Source organism: Excalfactoria chinensis, chromosome 14, assembly GCF_039878825.1.
Source record: "Excalfactoria chinensis isolate bCotChi1 chromosome 14, bCotChi1.hap2, whole genome shotgun sequence".
NCBI lineage: Eukaryota > Metazoa > Chordata > Aves > Galliformes > Phasianidae > Excalfactoria > Excalfactoria chinensis.
The window spans coordinates 9,126,665-9,151,054 of NC_092838.1; the positions used below are offsets into that span (position 1 = coordinate 9,126,665).

At 48.7% G+C, this 24,390-nt stretch overlaps 2 protein-coding genes and 1 long non-coding RNA gene across 4 annotated transcripts; 1 reads left to right on the top strand and 2 right to left on the bottom strand.

The window, feature by feature from the left end:
- Positions 1–639: 639 nt before the first annotated feature.
- Positions 640–6,101, bottom strand: ARPC1B (actin related protein 2/3 complex subunit 1B). Its single transcript, XM_072349717.1, has 10 exons — positions 5,972–6,101; positions 3,931–4,040; positions 3,222–3,326; positions 2,684–2,906; positions 2,214–2,321; positions 1,914–2,120; positions 1,529–1,604; positions 1,261–1,457; positions 1,097–1,187; positions 640–909 (listed from the first exon to the last, which is right to left on the bottom strand). Exons 2-10 carry the CDS (start codon positions 3,992–3,994, stop codon positions 871–873), a joined length of 1,110 nt encoding a protein of 369 aa, XP_072205818.1. The 5' UTR covers positions 3,995–4,040; positions 5,972–6,101; the 3' UTR covers positions 640–870.
- A 2,486-nt stretch (positions 6,102–8,587) lies between these two features.
- On the bottom strand, positions 8,588–23,374 carry ARPC1A (actin related protein 2/3 complex subunit 1A). The gene is made up of 10 exons (XM_072349529.1): positions 23,199–23,374; positions 20,229–20,310; positions 19,555–19,659; positions 16,708–16,930; positions 14,936–15,043; positions 11,878–12,090; positions 11,024–11,099; positions 10,647–10,840; positions 9,851–9,941; positions 8,588–8,983 (listed from the first exon to the last, which is right to left on the bottom strand). The coding sequence occupies exons 2-10, from the start codon at positions 20,290–20,292 to the stop codon at positions 8,945–8,947; spliced, it is 1,113 nt and encodes a 370-aa protein (XP_072205630.1). The 5' UTR covers positions 20,293–20,310; positions 23,199–23,374; the 3' UTR covers positions 8,588–8,944.
- LOC140258841 (uncharacterized) lies at positions 16,332–22,986 on the top strand. Of its 2 annotated transcripts, XR_011905302.1 has the most exons (4): positions 16,332–16,490; positions 22,424–22,532; positions 22,616–22,726; positions 22,809–22,986. It is a non-coding gene; the product is annotated as an uncharacterized lncRNA (long non-coding RNA). The 2 variants fall into 2 exon arrangements; XR_011905301.1 differs by having other exon boundaries at positions 22,616–22,986.
- Positions 23,375–24,390: the final 1,016 nt, after the last annotated feature.

The window sequence follows — 24,390 nt, forward strand, 5'->3', positions numbered from 1 at the left end:
CTCAGGGTTTGGGAGCCCTATCAGCAGCTGCAGCCCGAAGGCAAGAAGCTTTTCCTGCTCTTCTCTGATGGACATCTTGCACAATCTGGTTAGCAGAGAGGAGAAAGCGATTACCTTCAGGCTGCTGTTGGGCTCAGTCAGTGTGTCAGGCCATCCCTGGGCTGTGCTGCAGCGTGGAGCTGGCAGGAGATGCTTCAACCTGGTACGCTGTGGTGGCGGGGCACCAGCAGCTCTCAGCCTTATCGAGAATTGAGGTGGTGTCAGAGGATCAGGTGGAAATTTGGGGTGAGCCTTGGGAGCAAAGGGAGGCGGCTGGGGAGCACAGGTGGAGGGGAGGGAGAAAGGGGCTGGTTCAGGTGCACGGGGCTGGGTCACACATAGAGATCTTGTCCAGTAGAACGCGGCTCCATTGTGGGAGGATGGGCCAGAGCTCAGAATCATGGAGTGACTCCAACATCACCATGGCAGTGCTGCCAGCAAGGATCCCTCCTGGGGCTGTGAGTGGAGGGGCTGCTCTGCATGGAGGGGAGCTGCCAGGAGCCGTGTTAACCTGAGCACATGCAATTAAACCCTGCAGCATGTTGTAATCACTTGTATTCACATTAAAACGCTTTAAAAGAAGAAAAACATTGGATTTATATGGGAAAAAAATCTCTACTTTATTATTGAATTCATAAAGCGATGTATGACCAGCATCGGTTAGCATGGTAACAAAAATAGTATTAAAAAACAACCCAACCAACAACCACCTTTATCTCTGTGTTAGAGCAGCCCAAGGCTGGCTGGCAGCCGGGAGCGCGGGGCAAAGGGAGTGCAGCAGTGGAGCAGCAGAGCGGGGCAGCTGCGGCTGGGACCTCCCGGCTGCATCCTTCATTTGATTTTGAGATCCTTCAGTGCCGACTCCAGGCTCTGAAACAAGGAGAAGTTGTTCACCAACAAGGAGAAGTTGTTCAGCAACTGCCTCTATTTTTACTTCCCAAGGTGAGTGGAGCTGTGCAGACCCCAGTGCAGGATGAGCATCGCTGGGGGCATTGATTACACAGAGCTGGGGCTAAGGAGGGACTGATGTGGTCAGGGGAGCTCGGGAGGGCCTCACCTTGACATCCCAGATGCTCATGCCACCATCCATCCCCGTGGTGCAGAACTGCGAGCAGTTGGCTTTGCCCCCCACCAGCACAGAGATCTGACTGTGGAACACAGGGGAGGGAGGTCAGACTGCAGTCCTGGACCCTCCACCCTCCCACGATGCCCCATTAGCACCTGATGCTGTTCTTGTGCACTGTATCCAGCGCAGCGTTGCCCATGTCGGAGCTCGCCTTCTTATCCAGGTTCTGGAAGCGCTCGCGGGCAGTGAGGCCGCGCTGGGAGCTCTGCTTGGGGACGTCCAGCTTCCCCCCAAAGCTCAGCGTGCCCGAGCCCTCCTCGTAGGTGAACAGCATGGGGTAGCAGTCATGGCCCTGGAGGGGAAGCGGTGGTCCTGCTCAGAATCCCCTCATGTTCTGCCTGCCCTCAGCCCAGCCCAACTCACCGCGGCCACCAGGCTGCTCTCAGTGATGAAGGTAACGGCCAGGAGGGGAAGGGTTTCAGTGCAGAGGGAGGCAACGCTGAAAGGGAGGGACAAAGCGTGAGCAGCGAGCTGAGGCCCTGCTGAGCCCAGCTTATGATGTGGGAGTGGGGCTGTGGTGCTGCAAGGAGAGGCTGTGCCTCCTCCTGCACCCAGCTCCACTCAGCCCTTCACCCCCACCCCAGCTCCATCCCGGCTCCACCCCAGCATCATTTTGGGGACCATCCAGACCACAGAAAAGCAGCTGCCTTCCCCTTGTGGGCAGCCACTTATCACTGTGTAGCCCATCCCATCCAAAAACTCCCCCAGGTTCCCCCCAGGCCCCCCCTGCAGCCCCAGCCCTGCTTACGCCATCTTCTTGTTGGCATCGGCGAGGCAGAGGGTGCTGTCGTGGCTCACCCAGGCCACGCGGTTGCCGCTGGCTGAGAAGCAGATGCTGTGCACCCACCCACAGCTGCTGCTTGACTCGAACATCAGCTCCCCAAAGGGCATCTTGGAGCCCCAAGGCGTGGGGCTGGGCCGCTCCTCCACCTCCTTGATGTAGGCTGAGAAGATCCTGGGAAGGAGAAGACCGCCGTGGAACAAGCTCCATCCCTGCTCACCCAATACAGCCCTGTGTTGTCCCTGGGGTCCCCCCTTTTCCCCTCACCGGCACTTGAAGTCGCAGGAGCCGGCGGCCAGCAGCACGTTGTTGGGATGCCAGTCCAGGCTGAGCACTGTGGAGCGGATGGGCTTCTTGATGTGTTTGCACACCCACCTGCAGCGAGAGCGGCATTGGTGCCCCCAGAACCCCCAGACACACTCCATGGCACTCAGCCTGCAGTCTGGGGGTGACTGGGGGCACCCAGGAACTGCCCTTGGCTACCAGCCTGTGCCAGCAGCCAGGCCATGGGGACAGTGCTGTGTCCCCAGCTCTTAGATCCTGCAGCACTTCTCTCCACCTCTCCATCAGGCTCCTCCTCTGCCTCTTCCTCCATCTCCTCTCTGACTTCCTTAGCTCACCCCTCTCATCCCCTCTCCATCCTCCACCTCCCCCTACACCCATCTCCCCACACTTACACCCTCTTCCCCTCCATCCATCCCCACTCAGTGCAGGATGGTGACCTCAAGGCCGCTCACCAGTCGTTCTCCTGCTCGAAGTAGCAGATGGAGATGAGCCGGGAGCCGCTGCCCACAGCGAACTTGTTCTCCTTGGGGGACCATTTAACACAGCGTGCAGCCCGATTGATCCTCAGGATGACCAAGGTGGGTTTCCAGACGTTGCCCTTCAGGGTCCAGACGTAGGCGTTGCGGTCGGTCCCGCACGTCACCAGCCGGTTGCTCTCAGGAGCCCAGTCAATGCCTGGAAGGTGGGGGGGGGGCAGTGATGTGGGGAGAGCCTTGTGGAAGGGGACAGGGCATGAGGGGGCCATCTGAGGGTGGGGATGTGGCTGCTCTCTGCCCCCGAGTCTTTCTCTGCTATAATCCCCCAACCCAATTAATCCCAACCCTTCTACAGCCTTATCATCCCATCCCATCCCTGGGTGCCTGTGATACACTGAACTGGGACCAGGAACACCAGACACAACCCGCTCCTCTCCTTCACAACCTGAGGTCACCAGTGTCACCGAATGGGGTTGGGACTGACCTCGGGGCACATCCATCCCCAGGCGCTCACCTGTCACCTGCCCGTTGTGCTCCTTCAGCTCGTGCACCTTGTTCCACTTGGCCCCGTCCTTGCGGTAGATGTGCACCTCGTGGTTATTGGGGCAGAGCGCGATCTCTGTGGGGTGAAAGCAGTTCTGATGACCCCACACTCACAGGGTCAGCCCAGGTTTGCAGCCCTTCCCATGCCCGGAGCCCTGAAGGCACAGTAGGGTCCTGCCCCAGCACTGGGCTCCGGTGCAAACTGCGCTGGGGGGAAAGGGAACACCTCCCCCAAACCCCACAGCTCAACATCTCCTGTGCCCCAGCCCCAGGGCTCTGCTGGGAAGGATGGGTTGGGATGGCTGTGGGCGTTTGGCACCCGCTGGCCCCATCCTGGCCTGCACAGCAGCCCCATCACAGAAAGCCCTTTTTGTTCTCTCCCACATCCCCCGTGCGTGGCCGGGAAATGCCATCGGCCATGAATCACCGGCTCTGCTCCACTCCCTCCCCTGCAGTGGAAGGAGTGTGAGCAAGGAAGTGGGACGTATCCTAAACTGACCCCAAAACCCACGTGCAGGGCAGCGCCCACTGCCCCAAACTCAGCCCCATGGCAGGACCTGCCCCACACAGATGTTGCTGCAGTGGAGACCTTTGGTCCTGGCAGGATGCGATGCCCACCCCCAACATTGTGCTGCCAGTGCTTTGGGCTGTCCATAGAGGTTTGGGGCTCAGGTACTTACGAGTCCGGTCCTTATTCCAGGCATGGCAGCTGATGGGCTCCAGCAGGAAGCTGTGGTAGGCCATGATGGATGGGCTGGGACTGGGATGAGAACGTTGTCGGGACACGTGGCTGTGGGGACAAACCCAATGGGGGACCCTTTTTCCATTTCCACAAACCCCTTGTTGGTATCCCTGGGGGCTCCGAGCTCAGAGCCTGCCCCAGTGAGGCTGATGGCTGTTCTGAGGGACTCAGAGTCGGGGGGAGATGTTGGAGGGGACGGTGCAGTCTCAGGGCCAGGCACCCCATGTTGGGCATCCAACAGCCAAGTGTCACATCCCAGTGGGTGCCACATCCCAGTGGGTGCCACATCCGTGCCCACCCTGATCCCCCCAGCCCTGGCACAGGGAGAGGCAGGAGGAAGCCGTGAGCGCACCCGTAACACCCCGATGCAGGAAGCTGCCGTGAAACGGCTCCCAGGGACTTCCTACCCACGTGGACAGCCCGGCGCTGGGTGGGTGTCTCAGGACCCCGCTGCCACCACCACTCACCGCACCCCCAAAGGGCACATCCCCTCCCTCCGGCCGTTCCTACAAACCCTGCGGGGCCGGAGGCGCTCAGGGCTCGCTCCTTCCCAGCTCTCATTTAGGAAGAGCCAAAGCCTCGCGGCGGAGACGCCTCCATCCCATCCATGAGTAATCCCTTCCCCTGCTGCTGCCAGCGCGCTGCGGGACGGGCCGGCACCGCGGAGCTGGAAAGGGAGCGTGTGCCCGGCGCAGCCCTGCGGGTGTGGGGCTGGGGGAGGCGAGGATTGAGGGGGGGCGAACAGCCCACGGCCGGGGGTGGGGCTGGGGGGGCTTCGAGGTCCCTTCCAAACCCGACATGCCGTGAGCCTATGGTTGCCGTGAGCTTATGATTGGGCAGCGCGGGGTAAAATCGATGCTGGGGACGCACCGCAGTGATGTGGAGCGGAACGATGCGCGCTGTGGGCACCGCCGGGACGAGCGGCATCGATCTCTTGCTCAGACGGTTCTGGGCCATGAAATGCGCCTTGGGGCAGCGGCGCTGCTTTTTGGGGTCGGGTTGGATGCTGGGAGCTCGTTGCTTTCCCTCCTTACGCTTCGTGCTCCCCCCCCCCCCGCCCCTCAGGGAAGGGCTCCGCACAGCCGGCAAAGCGGGAGCGGAAGCGCTCGGTAGAAACAACACACACAAAAAAAGAACTTTCTTTTTTGGCTGCGTGGGGAGCGGTCAGCGCTGTGCGCTCCGTTCCTGCCTGCAGCCCCAACTGCGCTCAGCTGCCCCCGGGCACAGCGCTGCGGGGAAAACACCGCGGCCCCATTCAGTGCCTGCCCTGAGCTGAGCGTCTGAAAGGAGGGAGAAGGGATTAGGAGGAGGAGGTGGGAATGGGCCCGGGGCTGCTCGCTTTTCTCCAGCTGCAGCGCTGAGCTCAGAGCCATGGGAGCTCGAAGAGATAACCAAACCCAGACGGGGGCTGAGCGGCCACCGCTGCGCGCTGGGAGCGGTGCTGGGTTCAGTTGTGCTGCACCTTCTGCGCAGCCATCAGAGCAGAGACCCCCCGGGACATCCCCATCACCTCAAAGCCCCCATCCACCGCCGAGCACTGAGGCCAAAGCACGGAGCCCGGCGTGCCCTCCTCCTCCCCCTGGAGCTGCGGGCTGTCACCAGCCTGTTGCAGGGGACACCCATCCCCACTGCGCCCCTGTCTTGCTGTGGGTGCCCCCGGAGCCAGCGAGGCCCTTAGGAAGGCATCGCCACCCCTGAGAGCACGGGGCAGCCCTGACCTCTTCCTCATATGGGGCAGTACCCCGAGGAGACTCCAGCTCTATGGGCACCACAGCCCCGGGCGCTGCCTGCAGCTCTCCAGCCCCACCACGAGAGAAACACCCAACGGTGGGAAAGAAAAAGCGCCCCAAACACGTTGCCAAAGCCACGAGTGGTGAACGCAGCTCCATCCCAAAGCCCATCCCAACGGGGTTTTGCCCCTTCCCAGCTTTGGGCAGCGGGGAGGTGTGCGCCCCACAGCCCGCTCTCCCACTCCTTACCTCGCAGAGCAGGGCAGGGCGGTTCGTGGACTCTGGGCAGTCGACACGAACAGCCGAGCCCGGGCAGAGCGCAGTGAGCGCTGAGAGCTGCTGGCTGCCCCGCCGAGGCAGCTCCACTTCCCTTTTCCTCTCCGAGAAATGCAACCACTTCCTTACGTGGGCGTTGGGGGAGCGCAGAGCAGCTCGGCAGCCGCCCTGCCCTTGTGTGCTGCCAGCAGCAGGCCGCCCCAGCGCCGGGGAAGCACCAAGTGGGGCAGCGCTGCCTCCGTGGCTGTGGGACCCCGCTGCGCCCGGAGCTGAGCAGGGATGCCTGCTGGTTCCGCATCCCGCCGAGCCCACGCTCACCCCATGCGTCCCTCTCTTTCTTCCTCCTGCTTCACAGCCATCTGGTTTGCATCCCTTTCCCCTCAGAAACACAAGTCCCGATTGGAAGCGCAGGGAGGGTTTTGGTTTCACGGCCCTGCAGTGAGCAGGGTGAGGTCGTGCACAGGAGGATGCATCACAGCAGTGCCCATGCAGGACAGGGTCCCGCGGGTTTCCCTGCTGCAGAAGGGCCGAAGCTGCCCCTCTGGAGCAAACCCCCACAGTGCAATGTTGGAAGCACTGAGATCATCGCTTGGCTTTCTCCAGGGCTCAGCTGCCCATGGAAGAGGAAAGCAGTGCTGCTCGGCACAGGGTGATGGACCAGCCCAGCTCAAGGCCTGGATGGATCCCCCAGCTGCTTTCCCTTCATTTCCTTACAGGGAAAGTTCCTCCCACACCCACTGCTGCTCTGAGAGGGCTCTGAGAAAGGCCGGAGATGAGCCATCACTGCCCTGATATGGGAGGTACCAGCCATCAGACAGCTGGAGGTGCACAGCTCCCCCACCCGCACACAGCGCAGAGTTGAGCCGAGCTATGCTTGGTGTGGTCGTCGTTTATGTTCCTCCCTCCTTTCGTATTATTTGTGTATTTCAGAACGAAGATATTTCGTTTTAAACACCACTTTCAAAGGCTGCTTCAGAAGAAACGTGTCCATAGAGATGAACAAAGCCAAAGCCAGGCTCCTCTGTTAATCCTCCACAGCTGGCAGCATCGCTTTGATCCAGAAGATATTTAACTCCATTCTAGCTGATAAACCCTGTGCCACCCAAGTCAATGCACACAGCAGCCACTCAGGCTGCAAAGCTGAGTAAGCAGTCGTTACTCTACATTCATAAGGGAGAGGAAATTGCAAAGCTACACTTGACTGCCAGGGGAAAAGGTGGCAGAGGTGAAGAAAAGCAGAAGGGGCTGACTGTATGGGAGATTGGTCATCACAGCCTGAACCTCTGATTAATCAGCTGAGGCAAGTATGGGGTCAGCTGTGGGAGCACAGGTGAGAGTGATGTAGCTCGACTCCATCCCCTCTGAGACCTCATTTAAGGGCTGACTCCCACTGAAGCAGTATCTCTTGGAGATCGCTCACCAGTGAGGACTGCCCCAGCTTCTTCAGCCAAGGCACCACCACTGGTGAGTTTTTCCTTTACTTATATTCACTTATACCTTCTGTACGTTTGTTACCATCTGTACATTAAAAACCAATACAGCTGACAAACGGCTCTGCATGCAACAGACACTGCAGCTGAAAATGATGCACCTCCATAAGGGATAAAGTTTGCTTTGAGAACAGTTGCCGGCTGGGTGAGCCTGTGTTCTGCCCTTCCTTCTCAGTCCCTCAGAGCTGAGAACTGAGCAGGGGATGATGATGCAGCACTCCGGTTCCAGAGGAAGTGGTGACATTTACTCACTGGGTTGTTGGGTTGTTTTTAACACACTTCTGCATTCTGAACAGAGATGACAAGGTCTCAGACCTTATAAAGCAATGCCTCGAGCCAGAAAATCCACCCCCTGAGCACAGCCTGAACCCAGCTCAAGGCAGTGGTACAGAGAACCTTAATTAGACCATATGAATAAAGTAAGTTACGTGTAAAGGCCTCAGCAAGCTGCCCAGGCTCAGAACTGAACTTCAAACGACTGACCTGAGACAAAGGATCAGTGCAGAGCCAGTGCTTGCTGTTACTCCTGTTCAATGTGCTTTGTTACTCCACCAGTCATTACAGACGGAGTTCTATGGGCTGAGCACTCAGCTCCAACCCGACACGCAGATCTGTGTAATGTCACGGGCTTACAAAGTGATCTGCTTTCCATTTGTCGTCCCTAAGGTCCGGATTTTCGCCTTGCTGTCCACACGCAGCCAGTGCTGTGAGAAGGCTTTGTACAAATCCTAAAAGGCAACCACAGATAATTCTGGTCATCTAAAACTATGACCCTCTACACAATGGAAAAGGCATCCGGGTTAATTTGCTGTCATTCCCATCCTGAGTGCCAGGCAGGCAGAACTCACAGGACAGAGCCGTCCCTCCTCCAAAATCACCACCTCAAAGGAACAAGCCCTGAACGAAGCCCAGCTCAGTCTTCACATCCAGCCTGTCACAGCTCTTGGTCTTCAGCTGCCAACTTTAAGCAGCACAGTTAAGATGAACTCTTCCTATTCTGTGGCCATAAAGCACCAGGTTAAGATTTCAATGCTCTCTGAGATCACTCCTACAACACCCCCTTTTTAATCTCTATTAGTGGGCATCGAAACACAAAGGATCCTTTTTTCTTTTTTATTATTATTATTATTATTTCTAGCAGACAATTTACATAAAATTCCCCTTTTAAGTTAGTGATCCAGAACTTCCTGCAATAAACTACTTAAGGAGCAGCTTTGGTAAAGAATGGAATGAAACAACCAACCGAAAAAATACAAATACAAATTAAAGAACAATCACAGCTGATTTTGAAACCGACACGATTCACCAAATTTCGATTCAATCAAAGATCTGCCAAGCTGTTTCTTTCTCAGTGTTTCCAAATCTTCCACCTTTCTCCTCCCTCTTCAGGTTTGTGCAGACGTGGGAGCTGCGTTCTGTCAAGCAGTTTGTCCTGCTAGATGCTGGCAATCCACCTTTACATGATTCGTAGACCTTGAATAGAGGACTCCAAGGTCTTGGAAGAGAGAAAACTGTAATCACAATGTGCTGAGTACCCAGTGTGAAAGAACTCCTTGTAAAGGCTGATGGTAAGAAGAAAGGAGCAACGCACAAGACTTGGGATTGCTCTTCTTCAAGAGCCAGACAGCACTATAAGCATTCATTTCAAACTCACATATAGGCCAACAGTTCCACCCCCTCCCTGCTGAAACAGCATGACAACAGTTCACACATTACCTCCGTTTCTCACTTGGCCCCTGTCCTTGCCAAAGCATTCTGGCATGACATCATGTAAATAATTATTGTCCTAAAAGCTGGTGTAAAGTTTGGGGAGGTCAGCGGAGACCTCTGTTGGTCGATCCTCAGCAAAGCAAAGTACTTGAATTAAATCTTTGGAGGTTTTCAATACAGGGCTTATTGTGTTTGTCAGTTGTTTGAGGTAACTATGTACTACCCTGGGAAGTTAATTAAGAGATGGAAGGAGCATGTTCTGCAGAAGGACGGTGAACAGAGTCCAAAGGGATGGGAACAAGGAGAGACGCTGCGCCTTGTCATATTAATAACTGTTCTACAGCCTGACTGTGGCTAAGTACAGGTTGGAGGAGCAAAGAGCTAGTGGGATTACTGCAGGTACAGCAAGCAATTTCATTACAAAATTCAGTCTGGATCAGTACCATCTGCTAGGCAAAACATCTTTGCTCTTAAGCTGGATCCTGGCTCAGCCTTGCTCATGGAGTTCACTGATACACCCCATATTCCAGTCTGGATTTCCTATTTCGTGCTAGCAAAACTCAAATTAGGGTTGTGCCCCAGAAACTGATGCTAGAGGTTGAGAAAGTAATCAGTGCAATCAGCTCACATAAACACAGCAGTAAAAGCATACCTTGAAGTCCCAGATGGTCATTGCTCCATCAATGCCAGTGGTGCAGAATTTACGACAGTCCCGTTTGTCTATCTCATAAATGGACACCTGGCTGAAAGCAGAGAGCAAGAGCTGTAAGGCAGACACCCATCCCTGAGAGCCAAAAAGCTGGCAAGTTTGGGCTGAGTTCAATTCCTACTCTTCCAAAGGGAGACAAAAGTATAGCAGAGCTTATGCTAGATTTCTGGTATCGTGCTTCAGGAAAACAAGCAAAGAGAGGATGCTGGAAACTCTTATCACTCAATGCCTGAAGACTAAACATTTTCCTTGGACAAAGACAGTTTGCTTCAGAAATAGCATCTTCTAGGCTCACACGCTTTTTAAATATAAGAACATTTTCTTCAATTAGCTTGAATCGATCCTTTCTGATGAATAAATGAATAGAGAAATAACATCTGAAATAAGAAGCTGGTATGTGAATTCCTCTTCCAGGTGAATTCTAACTGTGTTCTGCAGTACTACCAACCTCTTGTGAATTCTTCACATATTTGATAAGATAAACGGCATTCAAGTTACAGAACACATTAAACACGAGCTAACAGGAATAGCATGCACGCAATGTTAATAATTAACATTACCAGCTTCCACAATTCCCAGAAACACACAGCTGCTAGTGAAAGGCTAGGATGGATATGGGACACCAGCTACACCCATCTGGTATGGCAAATCTGAGCTCCCACAGGTTTGTGGGACACCCTGTGGTACCAAAGGGATGAGGAGCACTCCTTGCCCTCACTTTGGCAGCCAAGACACTCACGTTATACTGTTTTGGTGCAGAGTCTCCAGGGTAGTGTTACGATCTTCCGTAGTGGCTCTTTTATCCATATTTCGGAAGCGTTCCATAGCAGAAATATTGCGCTGGATGCTCTGCTTTGGAATGTCCAGTTTTGAAACGAAGGTCAGCAAGCCACGGTCATCACAGTTAAAAAGCATGGGGCAGCAATCATGGCCCTGCAAGCACACCGTGAGAGCATGTGAAGAACCAGAGTTTCTCTTGTTCTGCTGTTGTTAATTGCAGAAATGTAAAGCTTGACACCATGGAAGATCTTGCTTATCGCTAACTTCACAACTCATGGTGTTTTATTCAGTCTCCAAAACACTACAACACTCTACAAGAAAAATAAAGGCACTTACAGCTGCCACCACGCTGTTCTCAGAGACAAATGACACGCTCAGGAGTGGAAGAAATTCTGTTTTCAGCTGCGAAACCCTGAACACAAGAATATTTGTTAAGGATCTCAGTGCAACCTCTCATCTTTGGTTCCAGCAAAAAAATAGGAGACAATTCCCAGACAAGGGTTACAGGAATAGAATTCAGTGGAGCTTGGCTGTCCTGAGGTGACACCACAAGGCTGAAATCCATAATAATTCACCCCCCCCCCCCAAAAAAAGGTTCAAATTCCAGAAGCTATTAATTTGATCTACAATGTAAAACCACTTGATGTTTCAGTCCTTGGCATCAGCTCTTTAGGATGAAAAAGCCTCTGCATTAAATTAGGTCAATTTCTGTGATTTTTGTAGTAAGGAATTCTAGAACAATCTATACTTAGTGATATTCTCTTCCAGTAACTTACACAGCTAAGGCCATCAGAATTGAAACTCAAAGCTAAGCACGGCAATACCTGGATGATCCACCAGATAACTGTGCTATCAAAATGCACACTGAGTCTCTTCCTTCTTAGTTGGAAAACCATGGAGACTGAGAAGTTATTAAGATCAAGGAGGAACTGTTAATTAAATACTTTGATGGATTGGAAGCAAGTGATTGTATCCTCACTGAAGATGTCTTAAAAGAAACTTGAATTATACATAATCTAGAATTGTAAGAATCTACCTTATTTATGTAGGCCTCAAAGTGACTCCTATAACATACAGTAAACTGGAAACAGCAGTGCCAGCTTTCCTCTTGCTGCTGCAAGCACAACACTGCACACACTGCTTCCTTCTAGTGTCCACCATGGAACAGTTAACAAAAAGAGCAAACTTACATCATATTTTTTGAAGCATCAGCGACTGACACGGTGCTATCATGGCTGACCCAGGCTAGGCGGTTACCACTGGCAGAAAAGCTGACACTGTGCACCCATCCACCACTGCCAGCACCCCCAAATTCTGACATCAGCTGCCCAAAAGGCATTTTGGAGCCCCAAGGTGTACTGGCAGGCTTCTCATCCACTTCCTTGATGTAAGCTGAAAACACCCTGCAAATACAAGATTTCTGCATGAACAAGGATGTAAAAAAAAACAGCTGGGAGCTGCACATCCATTTCACATTGGAAACAACTGGATGCTTTCTAATTGTACCAAAATAAAATAGTACAGTGTCTTTTACCAGTAACCCACACAGGCTGGGAAGTTTCAGGACACAGAGAGGAAGCAATAACACACGGATGTAATGCAGGTCACTTGCTCACAAATGCTTCTTTCTTTTCTAATCTCCCCACTTGTTTCCAGAAGATGGCACAAAACCACACAAAGTCCTTGCATTTTTTGCTGTGCTGATTTCCCTTTCATCCCTCTGCAGCACTATTAACTCTCAGAGTCAATTCTCCAGTCAGAGAAAAACCCAGAGCTGCCACACCTGATTATGTTCTTAGACAGACTAATAGAAAATTACCCACTTTTGAAGAACGTTCACTTTTTAGCAGGGTTTCAAAGAAAGAAAACGGATGTTCAGCTGCCAGCACAGGGGCTCTGAACCACCTCAATCTGGCTCCTTATGGAAGGAATGCCTTGAAAGCACAAAATAGCACAGTGTTTTTATGGCGGTGTTTTTTTTTTTCCCAGCACTACAATTTTCAAGATATGTTTAAATAGAAAGCCCTCCCCCCTTTCATTAGATTCCTTCTGCATGATTCAGACGTGCCACAATATGGTGTTCCCAACTGTTGCCATGGAAGTTACTCGCACGTCACAGACGTAGGATTAGAGTCCATTGAACAGGAGAAGCAAGTGAGTGGTGCCATACTTCAACCAGAGATATTTCAGCAAGAAGGAAAAGCAGTGATCAAACATTCATGGCTGCAGCCAAACTAAATGAAATTATTTTACAGTGAACTAAGGGAAAAGTTGCTTCCCGTGCCATCACCACCCTGTTTTTTACTTTTAATCTCATAAGTGTGGAAGATGGACTTCAAAAGGTGTCTATGTTCAGTTTATTCAAATAAAGCTGTTCATTTGGAATGAGAAGGGTTTAACTGTAGCTATATTAGGTACAGATTTTCAGAGAATTAAGTCAGAATTTATGCTCAGCTCTATCAGTTTAAATATAATGTAAGGATAATCCTTCCAGAAACTTAATATTACAGAGAAACCAGAAAGGATGGTTCTCTTAATGTATGGAAATAGGACAAGATGTTTAAAGCAGCAGCCTTTGACACAAGGCAGAAAAATCATTCCTAAGTAGTAAGAGACCTTGAACAGAGCTGTTGGCAAAAAAAGTGCCTTTTCACTTATTGAAGTCTCCCTCTCAGAACCACCTCAGCTTGAAGGCCCCAGCCTTCAAAGAACATTGGGAAACGACTTTCATTCCCATAGCAACATTGTTCCAGCAAGAATATACAATTATCACCCATGCTGGTAGCTCTATATATAATATACAAGTACTATTTCTAAAGACAAATGTAAGAGGAGCTCAGCCTCTGAAAAACAGCTGAATATCAACCTGGAGTCTCTTCTGCCCTCCATTATTTTTCCAAACTGCCACTCAGCTGCTTATAAGCTGGCAGTGCCTCCAAGCTAATCCATTTCCTAGTCTTCTCCAGAACCACCTATCAGAACAGATGCGTACTTCAGCCCAGACACGTTTCTTATCTTTAACAAGTAATTGCACGTTCCCTAGAAGTGGAATTCTGGAGATCTTTAGTCATCGTTGAGCAAAGACCATTTTCTTCCAGAGCAAAGATTGGAGACACAAGAGCTAAAGCCCAAACTACAAGACCTACTAGATCAGTTGACACAACCTCACAGTCCCACGATGCTTTATGAACACACATGAAAACATTTCCACATGTGAACAGCAGCTGCTTCTAGAAGATGAACGAGTACTTTACACCACACTATTTTGGGAAAGGAAGTGAATGCTTACAATTTATCTAACTAAAACTAGAGATAAGGCAGGAAAGGAAGACAATTCTCCTCCTCTTGCCCATCTGCCATTTAACATCTCTGCTTACATAAAAAAGTAACGAAGGATTGACTTCAGATGTACGTGTTTTATTCTGAAACAAGGAATGCAACAGTTGGCTCCACCTCCCTCTCCCACTCCTTCTTAGTTATTTTTAGCATACATCTTGGAGCCTCAAAATTGCCCTATTACATAAAGAAATTAAGAAAATAAGCTTTCATTACTATTCAAGGAATGAGCTGTTAAGTAAAGGGGAACAGAACTGAAGTCAATCACTCTGTATACAGCTCCCCATGCATGCTTCAGTGCAGCGACTCCAGTGAAGTCAGCACAAAGCAACCTGCAGAACTCTCCCTCGTGGTGTAACTTCACAACCCCATCCATCTCAAATGTCAGTCTGCTCTGCAAAAATGGTGCTTTGCTGCACTGAGTTTCAGGTGCATCAATTCCTTGACTTAGCTTACCATATGCACAAATGGTAAGGCTAGCACAGGCAAAGTGAATGAGTGACTCCGGGAAGAGAAAGGTGAGACACCTCTGCAAGCTGCACTAGGATATTGCCTTTTAAACTCTAATGAGCAATGGTACATTTCTACCAGATAGCATCTGTAAGTCTAATTTCAGACTAAAAGCTCAGTACCCATTACACCTGTAATAGCAGTACTTCCATGCTCTGCTAGTAAAGAAACTCACCAGCTCACTAAACTCAGTTGTATCCCCCAAGAGATAAATGCTAGTAGCCCTAGGCACCCATGCTGCAGCAGCAGCAAAGTCTCTTAAGCTGGGTATTTTATTTTGGTAACACCATCATTATGTGATGAGCTGTCTTCTATTCCGACAGCAAATGCCGTCATCATGCTTGTGCTTCTCACTTGAACCAGTGAGCCAAACTCATTTAGAGATGCTTTATTTTCTCCCACCTGCATTTGAAGTCACAGGATCCAGCAGCCAGCAGAACATTGTTGGGGTGCCAGTCCAGGCTGAGGACAGTAGAACGAATGGGCTTTTTAATGTGCTTGCTCACCCACCTACATTAAAAAAGATGAGATTGTTATGCAGACACTTTACCCCACTCCTCAAAACCCAAGAAATATGCCTCAAAAACATCACCTTTTGTCAATGACTAAACACAAGCTTTGCTAGAAAACTCACATTATGCCCAAGCCTTGCATATTTTATGTACTGTCTATGAACTTTATGTGGTTATAAATACTACAAACAAAGTCACATTAAATACGCAACTCTTCCTCTGAATCTAATTCATCTTCTAATTTATGTTTATAATACACCAGACTGAATTCCTTCACATGAATTTTGCACAGTAATTTCTCGGTCCCTTCCATCTTGTGACCAAGAACTCAGTTTTGACCACTGTGTTGAGCTAACCAGCATTACTTTGTTACATCACTGAGTATACTTCCTCCCCTGCTTCTTCCATTGAGTTACGCAGCCATCTCCTCTGCTTGCCAACTTTTCTAATGTACAACAGCTACAAAATCCAACACATAAATGAGTGAACTGCCAATGATATGGCCAACGTCTGTATCTCAATTGTCTGAAGTACAGTGAAAAGTGGTCCTATTGTTGAATGCATTAACACTAACTTCAACGTGTATCAGCAGACTGAATTTCTTTGAACTGTTTACAAAGCAGTGAAGAAATCTGTTATTCACTGGATGGCCTTTGGGATGCATACAGATTTCACCTATAGGTGATATGGTAAAACGTAGCTCCAATAACATATAGCTACAAATGTAGATGTCTTAAAGATCAGAAGCTCCAATTTTCCCAAGATAATACCAGTGGCAGAAATATTTGTGATGTTCCAGTCTGAAATCTATGAACTGTGATGAGAATAAATGACAGCACACAGAACAGGTAAGCGACAACCTTGAATATCTGCTATTAGCCCACCCTAGAGATATCTGACAGATCTGACTTTTTTTATTGACAAGAAATGATTCAGTACAGAAGATGCAAGACCAAGTTCTTTATTCAGTCAGGAATGAGTGTGGGGCAGGAGGAAACAAGTGGTAAAGAGATGTTTGCTCTGCAGAAGTTCTTGTGCTTTTAAAAGAGCAACTTCAGTTTATGGCAGTCAGTGAGGATACACCTATGTCAACACACATAACCTGAAAACACGCTAAGTCAAAGGCCTTTAGGTACTACACTACAGTAAAGAAGTAAATGAAAGAACTGTCAAAGCCTATTCCTCTTTATTGACAGAAGATTTTAGAATTAGTAAAATAGTGTAGTTATGCTAAGTGTAGAAATGCTAAGTCGTGGCTTGAGGCAGTGATTGAGCACCTGGTGGGAAGGCAGGGCCAACCCAGAGGAGCTCAGGTGTATGCAATACATCTGAGTGATCAGAAGGGTAGAGGCAGGATCCACCCCTTCCCAGACCTCATTTAAGGGCTGGCAGTGAAGGTAAAGGGTTCTTGCTGGAGATCTCTGTCTGCTGGAGGCACTTCAAAGGTAAGCAAATTTTCTTCCTTTGTTTCTGTTTGTGGCTGCTGCATTTGGGCTTGACTTTATTTGCTGCAGTCAAAGACTTCGCTATTCTGCTATTATTGCTGTACTTTCCATCATGTTAGGTGTTAGAAATAGGAACTTAGTTACTGTCACTGAACTCCAGATTTAGCTTCCCCAGGCAGCCCTCACACGTATAAACAAAAAAAATCAACCAGCTCACCAGTCGTTTTCAGATTCAAAGTAGCACACAGATATAAGTCGAGCTCCGCTTCCTACAGCAAATTTGTTCTCCAAGGGAGACCATTTCACAAAGGTGGCTGCACGGTTAATTCTCAGGATTACAAGTGTTGGTTTCCACACACCATCCTTCTGACTCCACACGTAGGCGTTGCGGTCTGCACCGCAGGTTACAATGCGGTCGCTTTTGGGAGCCCAGTCAATACCTGCAATTCAGTCTTCATGTTAATATTATTTCCCATTTGCTTTACAGTGATTCAAAAGTCTCGCAGCCTTCTCTCCCCCAGAGAGTCACTAGTCTTGTGTTGGCATTCCCCTTGCTCCCTAATTCTCTAGGTGCTGTTTTAAACTGTTACAGAGATCGGTTCCTCCATCCAACTTGCACCAAAACTGCAGATCCCAAACTTTGAAACTCTGCTCAGAGAATCTGCTTACTGAACAAGATAGCTCAACAGCTTGCCAACAGGTGGAGCTCTGCAGGCTGGCTAAAATCCAGCCACAGGCACTCCTTGAACCACTGACTTCTGCATGTGGCTTATTATGAACAGCTGAAACCCAGCAATTCTGAAGCCATGCACAAACATTTAACGTCTGCTTGATGCCAGACTGCAGTATGATCTGAAAGCTGAGCTAACAAGGTGTTGAGTTTTTTTTTTAGGTTAGCGGGCATTAAACTTTATGTACTATTACAATCCTTAGCCTTCTTCCATGCCTACTTAAGCTGTGCCATGAGAAAGTCTAGCAAGCAAATATAAAATTAATAAAAACCATAAGATACAACAAATCAAAACCTTTGATAAACTTGTCACTGCTTCTTCTCCTTTCCTATGCAAAGGAAGATGTCCTCAACTGGAAAATCTCCTGGCAAGTTATCTTTATCCTTTCATTAGGACCCTTCTTTGAGATGCAGGGTGCAAACTCTCCTGCCACAGAACTGTACTTGAACTGTTTTCCCTGTGTTCTGTGTTAAAAGCATCCCTTAAGTGCACAAAGTGGAAAAAGGATTAGGGATTATTTGTACTAACTTGTATTGCTTTCTTCATAAATGATCCCCTTCAAAATAGGGTTATGTTTAAGAAGTTCAATTTTTGAAGTGGTTGATAATCTGAAACCAGAGTTACATGAGTTAATCCTGCATTGCTTTTGAAAGGGAGATCACTGTGCCCTTTTTTCCTCTCTCCATCATTCTCACATCTCCCTTGCATTAGCACCAGTGTTCTGATTCTGAACTTGCCTTAGATCTTTAATAGAAAACTAACTTTGCAAGAAGAGTGAATAATCTTCAAGACACAAGAAGGCAACACTAGGAACCTTGTCCCTTATGATCAGGATTCAGAGTGGCAGCAGGCTCCTGTCAGAGGTAACAAGTGGTCTGAACAGTTTACCTCCTGTGTCTAACCACAGTTTAGGTCCACCCTATAAGACAACTGCAGCACTTAGTATTCCAGAGGTATAAGCTATGCTGGAAAGCAGTGCAAGCTCTTTTCCCAAGTTATGAATATTTGGCTTCTCTCTAACATCAACAGGTAAAAGTCAAATGTAGAGAAAAGCCTCTGGGTGAATAGTACATCACTTTTAAATTCAACCCAAATCACTCCTCACAAAAGAGCAAGCACAGTTGTGCTCTGAATGTAAAAACTAGATCAACTGAATAAAGTTCCTGCAAAATGCTGTTAGGCAGTTTTGCCATTAGTGAGTTGAGGATGGAATAAAGGATACTTCTGTTTTGGTCAGGTTCTTTTATTATTTCCATTTCCTTAAAGGATGAAATCCTCAAAGTATCACATCAAAAAAAGACTACAGGACAATTTTATTTTTTCAAATTAACACCATGTGACTTGTGGAAGTTCCTACATTTTTTTAACATGGCTCTGTAGTAAAATGTGCTCACTGTCTGTGCTGTTTGAGACAGATCACTTCAAATGCAATTGTACCTCAGAATTGCCCTTATGTGTGGGAGCTGTTGAGTCATGGCCTGTAACACTGATTGAGCACCTGGGGAAAAGGACCTGGTCAGCCCTGGGAGCACAGGTGTGAAGGCAATTCAGCTGTGTGACAGGAAGGGGTGGAGGTTGGCTGCACCTCTTTTAGACCTCACTTAAGGGCTGACTGCCACTGGGGAAGGATCTCTGGTTGTAGACCTGTCCCTTGTGGAGTTTTCCTTGTGAGCATGAATCTTCAGAGACAGGTGAGCACCTTTCCTTTGTAACCCTGTCCCATTTGTGCTACTCCCTTTGTTATTACATTCCTGGATCACCCTTCTACTGTATTGATCTTTTGGACTGTAACACCCTGTAAGACCAAATTACAGCCACCAGAGAAGAAATGTTAAAATATGAATCATCAGGAATCCAATTTTTTCCTGAACATGGCCAAAGCAGGTTATTTATTTATTACTTGCTTTTCACTTTGCAGTCAAGTCAGTTCTTAAAGCTTTCCTCATGAGTCTGGCTTGAAAGCCCTTTCTGCTCACTGAGGATACTACACAAATGTTTCTCTGCATTAGCACTGAGAAAGGGAAGGACTGTTTTCTATTGGCATCTGTGGCACATAAAAATCTTACCAACCTGTAGCCAGAGTATTGAAGCAAAGAGAAAGGAGAAATGTACCAATACAAGCTTAGTGAAATGAGTCCCTAAAACAGACTATTTGTTGCTGTCAGAAGCCATGACCCAACTAACAGTCTACTGCATGCAGGCCAGGAAAATGGAACAAAGTTCTCCATAAAGTGGGAATACTAAGATATAAGGAGATCTGTTTATTTCAGATGCTTGGCTGGAGAAAGAAGGGTGCAGGAAAATTGCTGTCTGGCAGTGTGCTCTTTGCTTACCTGTAATGTGTCCATTGTGTTCCTTTAGCTCATGAGCTTTTACCCACTGGCTCCCATTCTTCTTGTAGATGTGAACTTCATGATTATTAGGGCTAATGGCAATTTCTTGAAGAAGAAAAGAAACAGTCCATTAGTTCAGAAAGCTTTATTTAATATCTTTTTACTAGGGGAAAACTTCCCAATCTAAAACTTGTACTGCTTTGAAAGTTAAGAGTACATAGGCCTTGTAAACAATGGGCTAATGTCCCTGCTGGCTAATATCAAATAATGATGGCCATAATACAATTGTGAATACACTGAACAGAAAGACAGTGCATTTGGAATGTAACTATCCTTTTGTAGTAGAAGACTATATATTAAAAGAAAAGGTTGGGTTTGGGGCAGGGAAATAAAAGGTTAAAGAGTATGAGGCAATTCATGTTCTGATGAGGCAAAGACCAAGGCAAAACTTTCTGGAACCCCAGTAAGACTGGGTTTGCTCACATGTCAAAGTTTAAAAAACGGTCTAAAAATCAAAACCAGATTTAGGAATGTATCATGCTTTTTGGATTATAAGTGTAGTGTTATATACTTGACCACATCTTTCTTGAATGTGGTCCAGAACATTTCAAGATCATCCAATTGACAGCACAGAGAAAAGAGCAGTTGAAAAAGTAAATGAAAACATTACTTACGAGTACGGTCTCTGTTCCACGCATGGCAGGTGATTGGCTCCAATAAGAACTGATGTAGAGACATTCCGAGTTAAGGATATTCCTATGTTGTAAAAGTTAGGGGGGAGAAAAAAACTTAAAGGTGTAAAAATGATGACAAAGCACTTCAAAAGTTACAGTTATAAAAACAAATCAGTCTTGAACATCTACAAAGGCTGCTTCAGTCCACTATGATGATTTATCTACAATGATGCATGCACAGTAGATTAAGACCTTTCCCTGTGTGCCCCAAGGCCTTTGGTAGGTCAATGAATTGCTCTAAGAGGTGTATGTTCTTGCTTCTTCCTGTATCCTCATAAGAGGAAACAGATTCTTATGAAATCTAACACACCTAACAATTTAACTGTGGAATCAGAGTACTTAAATAAGAAATGTAGGGATGTCTCAGTGAACTGATTTGCCATTCTGGGGCGTATTGAGGCTCACTGCACTACAATGAAGCCTTTTTCTTTTCCATCCATCAGGAGGTTAAGCTGCTGTGCTCAGATATGTAACTGTAATCTGCTGATGTGTTGTTTGATAAAACTACTTACGTGTATCCTAGGGTAAAATTACTAACATCAGTAATTAATTACTAATTCCTTCAAATTAATCCTAACACTTAACTGCGTTATGGCTTTCATCCTCATGAGAGTCAAACAGTGAAAGATCAAACTGAATTATTTGGGTTTGTGAATGCTTTGTTTCTTACAAAGCAAGACCCCCTAGTTTTTCTTTTCTCTTATGAAAGAGTGCTGAACATCTGCAAACAGGTGACTGCAAAGCTGTTTAAAATATCACATCTTATTTCTGTGTCCTGTGTTAATCAAGGACAGCATAAACGGAGGGAAGGTAGCACTGTAACAACTCAAGGTCACCTGCAACAGCTGAAATGTGCGCAGCTCAACACACACAACTTGGATTTGTCCATTTCTTCTTCCTTTCACATGTTAAACTAACTTTTGTAGCAGTTTATCCTTGGCTGATGGCACGCTGTCTGTCTGCCCCACTGCGTACATCTAAAAAGCACGATCTCTGTGATGTCACTCCAAGACATCCACACCCATTGCAGCCTGAAATTACAACATAGCCAAGTATGGCCATGTTAGCAGAGGGTGGAGACTTCAGGACAAGGTAGGAATTTGGAAGCAAACAGGAAATGAACGGCAGTCCCATAGAAACTCAGGAGTGAATGAGAGATGAGTAACCACCTACAGGGCTGAGCACTCCCCTGGTTTAGGAAATATGCCTAAAGTCCTGAGTAGAGATGATGCAGTACTTCACCAATGCAAATCACTGATGGATATATTTTTTTTCCTTTAAAAAAATCAAGCAATGCTTATATATATATATATTTATATATATACTTATATATATATTTATATATATATAAGCCATGATCTGCAGTGTCATTAAATGTACTTAAAGCTCATTTAGCTGAACTTCATATTTTAAGTCCAGTTCATAATTGTAACTGTTATAATTTTCTTCTAATAATCATATGCTAAAGATCACACAAAGCTACTATTTGTGTACAGCCCTCAGAAGAATAATTACTTGTTTTTATTAATGTGAGAGAACTGACATGATCCAAGTTACCTTTGACCTTGGGCAGCTATGGTGTGTGAGATTCCATGCATTAACATAAGCAAAACATCACAGCAAATTGCTTTTTCTCCAGTCTAGCATTAGTACGTGCCAGCAGTTCAGTAGCAGTGCATTTCCATATACAGGAAAAGCTGAAGAGCACTTCTACCAACAGGGAATGCTCAGCCTTTTTGACTCTTTCCAAATACAAAGTAAAACTATCTAATCTCTGCCCGAAGAATGCAGCTATTTCTAATACAGTCCTCGTGCTTTTTGCACAGATTGGCTCCCTGTACAAACACTGCTGTCCCATCCTAACAACTCCTAGTTCACAGATTTTTTTTGCCCACTGACCTACAGGCTGTTCCCAAAGCTGACATCTGGACAAGGGACACGATGCATTCCCATCCTTCTTCCCAAGCACAACTCACAACAAGCAGCTGCTTTGGGTTTGGTAACTGTCATCACTGTTGTTTCTTAATGAACATCTCAAGAAGCACAAATATTTGTCATCTGATCATTGCAATGTTATTTCTTTTGGGGAGATAAATACTGTTTGTAAGATCTTATGAGGATTTATTTCTTATCAGCATAGAGACAGAGTGGCTGAATGACTCGATGCAACCAATACACCATAAACCCCTCGGTGTTCTCCTGTCTGCCAACCTCAGGATTTCACATGGGAAAGGCGCTGTCAAGGTAACTTTGTTAGCTCTTCTCGTCCATCTATTTTTCTTTCAAACGCAAACTAACTGTTCTTGAGTTTCAATTTTTCTTTTAAGGGAAGGGTGAACAAAGGACTCCTGCACCCTCACAGCCTCTCGGAAACTCATCGCTGAGAAGCACAGGACTGAGCTGCTGTCACCTCTCAAGAAGCACCAGGCCGCCCGTGGGTGAGCAGCGAGCGAGGAGATGCTTCCAAATCAGAGACAGCGCGTGAAGGTGAGAGCTGCTGTTAATTCTGCCTATTTGCAGAGCGCCCACATCCCCCTCGAACAGCTGGAGGAGCGCTGCCTCTGACCGAGCGCTGCCTCCCACCGCTGTCATTGCCCTCCGGACCCTCAGCGCACCATTCCCGTCGGGACGGCGGTGGCAGCAGCACGAAGCCGGGCGGGGCCGGCCGGCCCACACAGGTATAGCGCTGTACGGTGCGGAGAAGGACGGAGCTGCCCCGCCACCCCCCCCCCCCCCCCTCCCCTCCCGGCCCACCCGCCCCGCCGGGCGCCGCGCCGACCCCTCTCCGAGCACAGGGCCGGGCACGGGCCCCGCACGGCGGGCAGGCCGCGGCTGAGGGCTGAAGAGCCGCCGCCCCCTCAGCACCTGGGCCTGCGGGCGGACAGCCGTTCCCTCGGGGCCGGGACTCACCTGAGGCGGCGGGGGCGGAGCGGGGCTCGCGGACTCTGGGCAGTCAACGCGACTCCGCTCCGGGCGGCGGCGGAGGCCGAGGGGAGGGGTGGGGGGGCGGCCCGGCACTGACAAGGGAGCCAGGAAACGCGCACTGCGCCTGCGCGCCGCCCGCCGGCCACCCCCGCGGGTTGCGCGTGCGCCGTGCTGTCGGGGCGGGGGAAGTCGGGGCGTGCCGGGAAGACGCCGTGCGCATGCGCGGGGGGAGGGAGGAATGTGGGGAGCGCGCGCGTCGTGCCCGCGCCTCACACAAAGGCGGTGATGGGGCTGAGGCGCATGCGCCGTGTGGGGATGTGGCGCCCACATGGTGGGGTGCGGTGACCATACGTTGTGTCTGAGGGGTTTGTAGCTGTGCGAGGGGAGCTGCGCAGCATGGGGAGCCTCGGCGGATGGAGGGGAGCAGGGCAAGCTGTGTGCAGCATGGCAGAACTAGTTGGGAACGGTATACTGGTGTCAGCACTTGTCTGGGGAAATACCTTCAGTCCATTACTCATCCGCAATGAAACAGGCCCTGTAATGACTGCGTTTGGAGATGAGGTCAAGTTTGAGCTTGTGTTAATGTCAGAGAACTAGAATGCAAAAAGGGGAACTGTGGGGAAAAGCATCAGGTGTAGTACTGCGTGCCTCATAGCTTGCATTGATCTGAGGAAGAGCAGCTGTCTGCTCTAGGAAGGCATGGAGGGGCTGCTGTGGGCTGCAAGCTGAGTATCAGTGTCCTGCTGTTGGGGAGGTGAATGCCATGCAGGGCTGTGTAAAGAAGAAAAGTGCTAATAAGATCCAGGCAGCCTATGCTGAGCTGTGCTAAAACGGTACATCCAGTGCTGGGCTCCAACGAGCAAAATTTGTGTGATTTAGAGGAGGAAAAAAAAAGTAAAAATAATGATGAGTCTTTGAAGACACGACTCTTACAGAGCCAGAGGGAACAGAAAGCCACAGACGTGGTAAGTCTTCAAATAGATAAAAGGATGCTGCCATGAGGGAAGGGACGATTTGTTCTCTCATGTCCATTGGGGGTAGGGTGAGGAGCCATCAGCTGAAATAACAGGCAGGCAGATCTAGGTTACAGTGCAAACAATTTCTGTCATTTGAGTTGTACTGACTAGGCAAGATGGGGGCTCTTCTTAGAGGTTGTAAGAATAGATCAGACAAATAT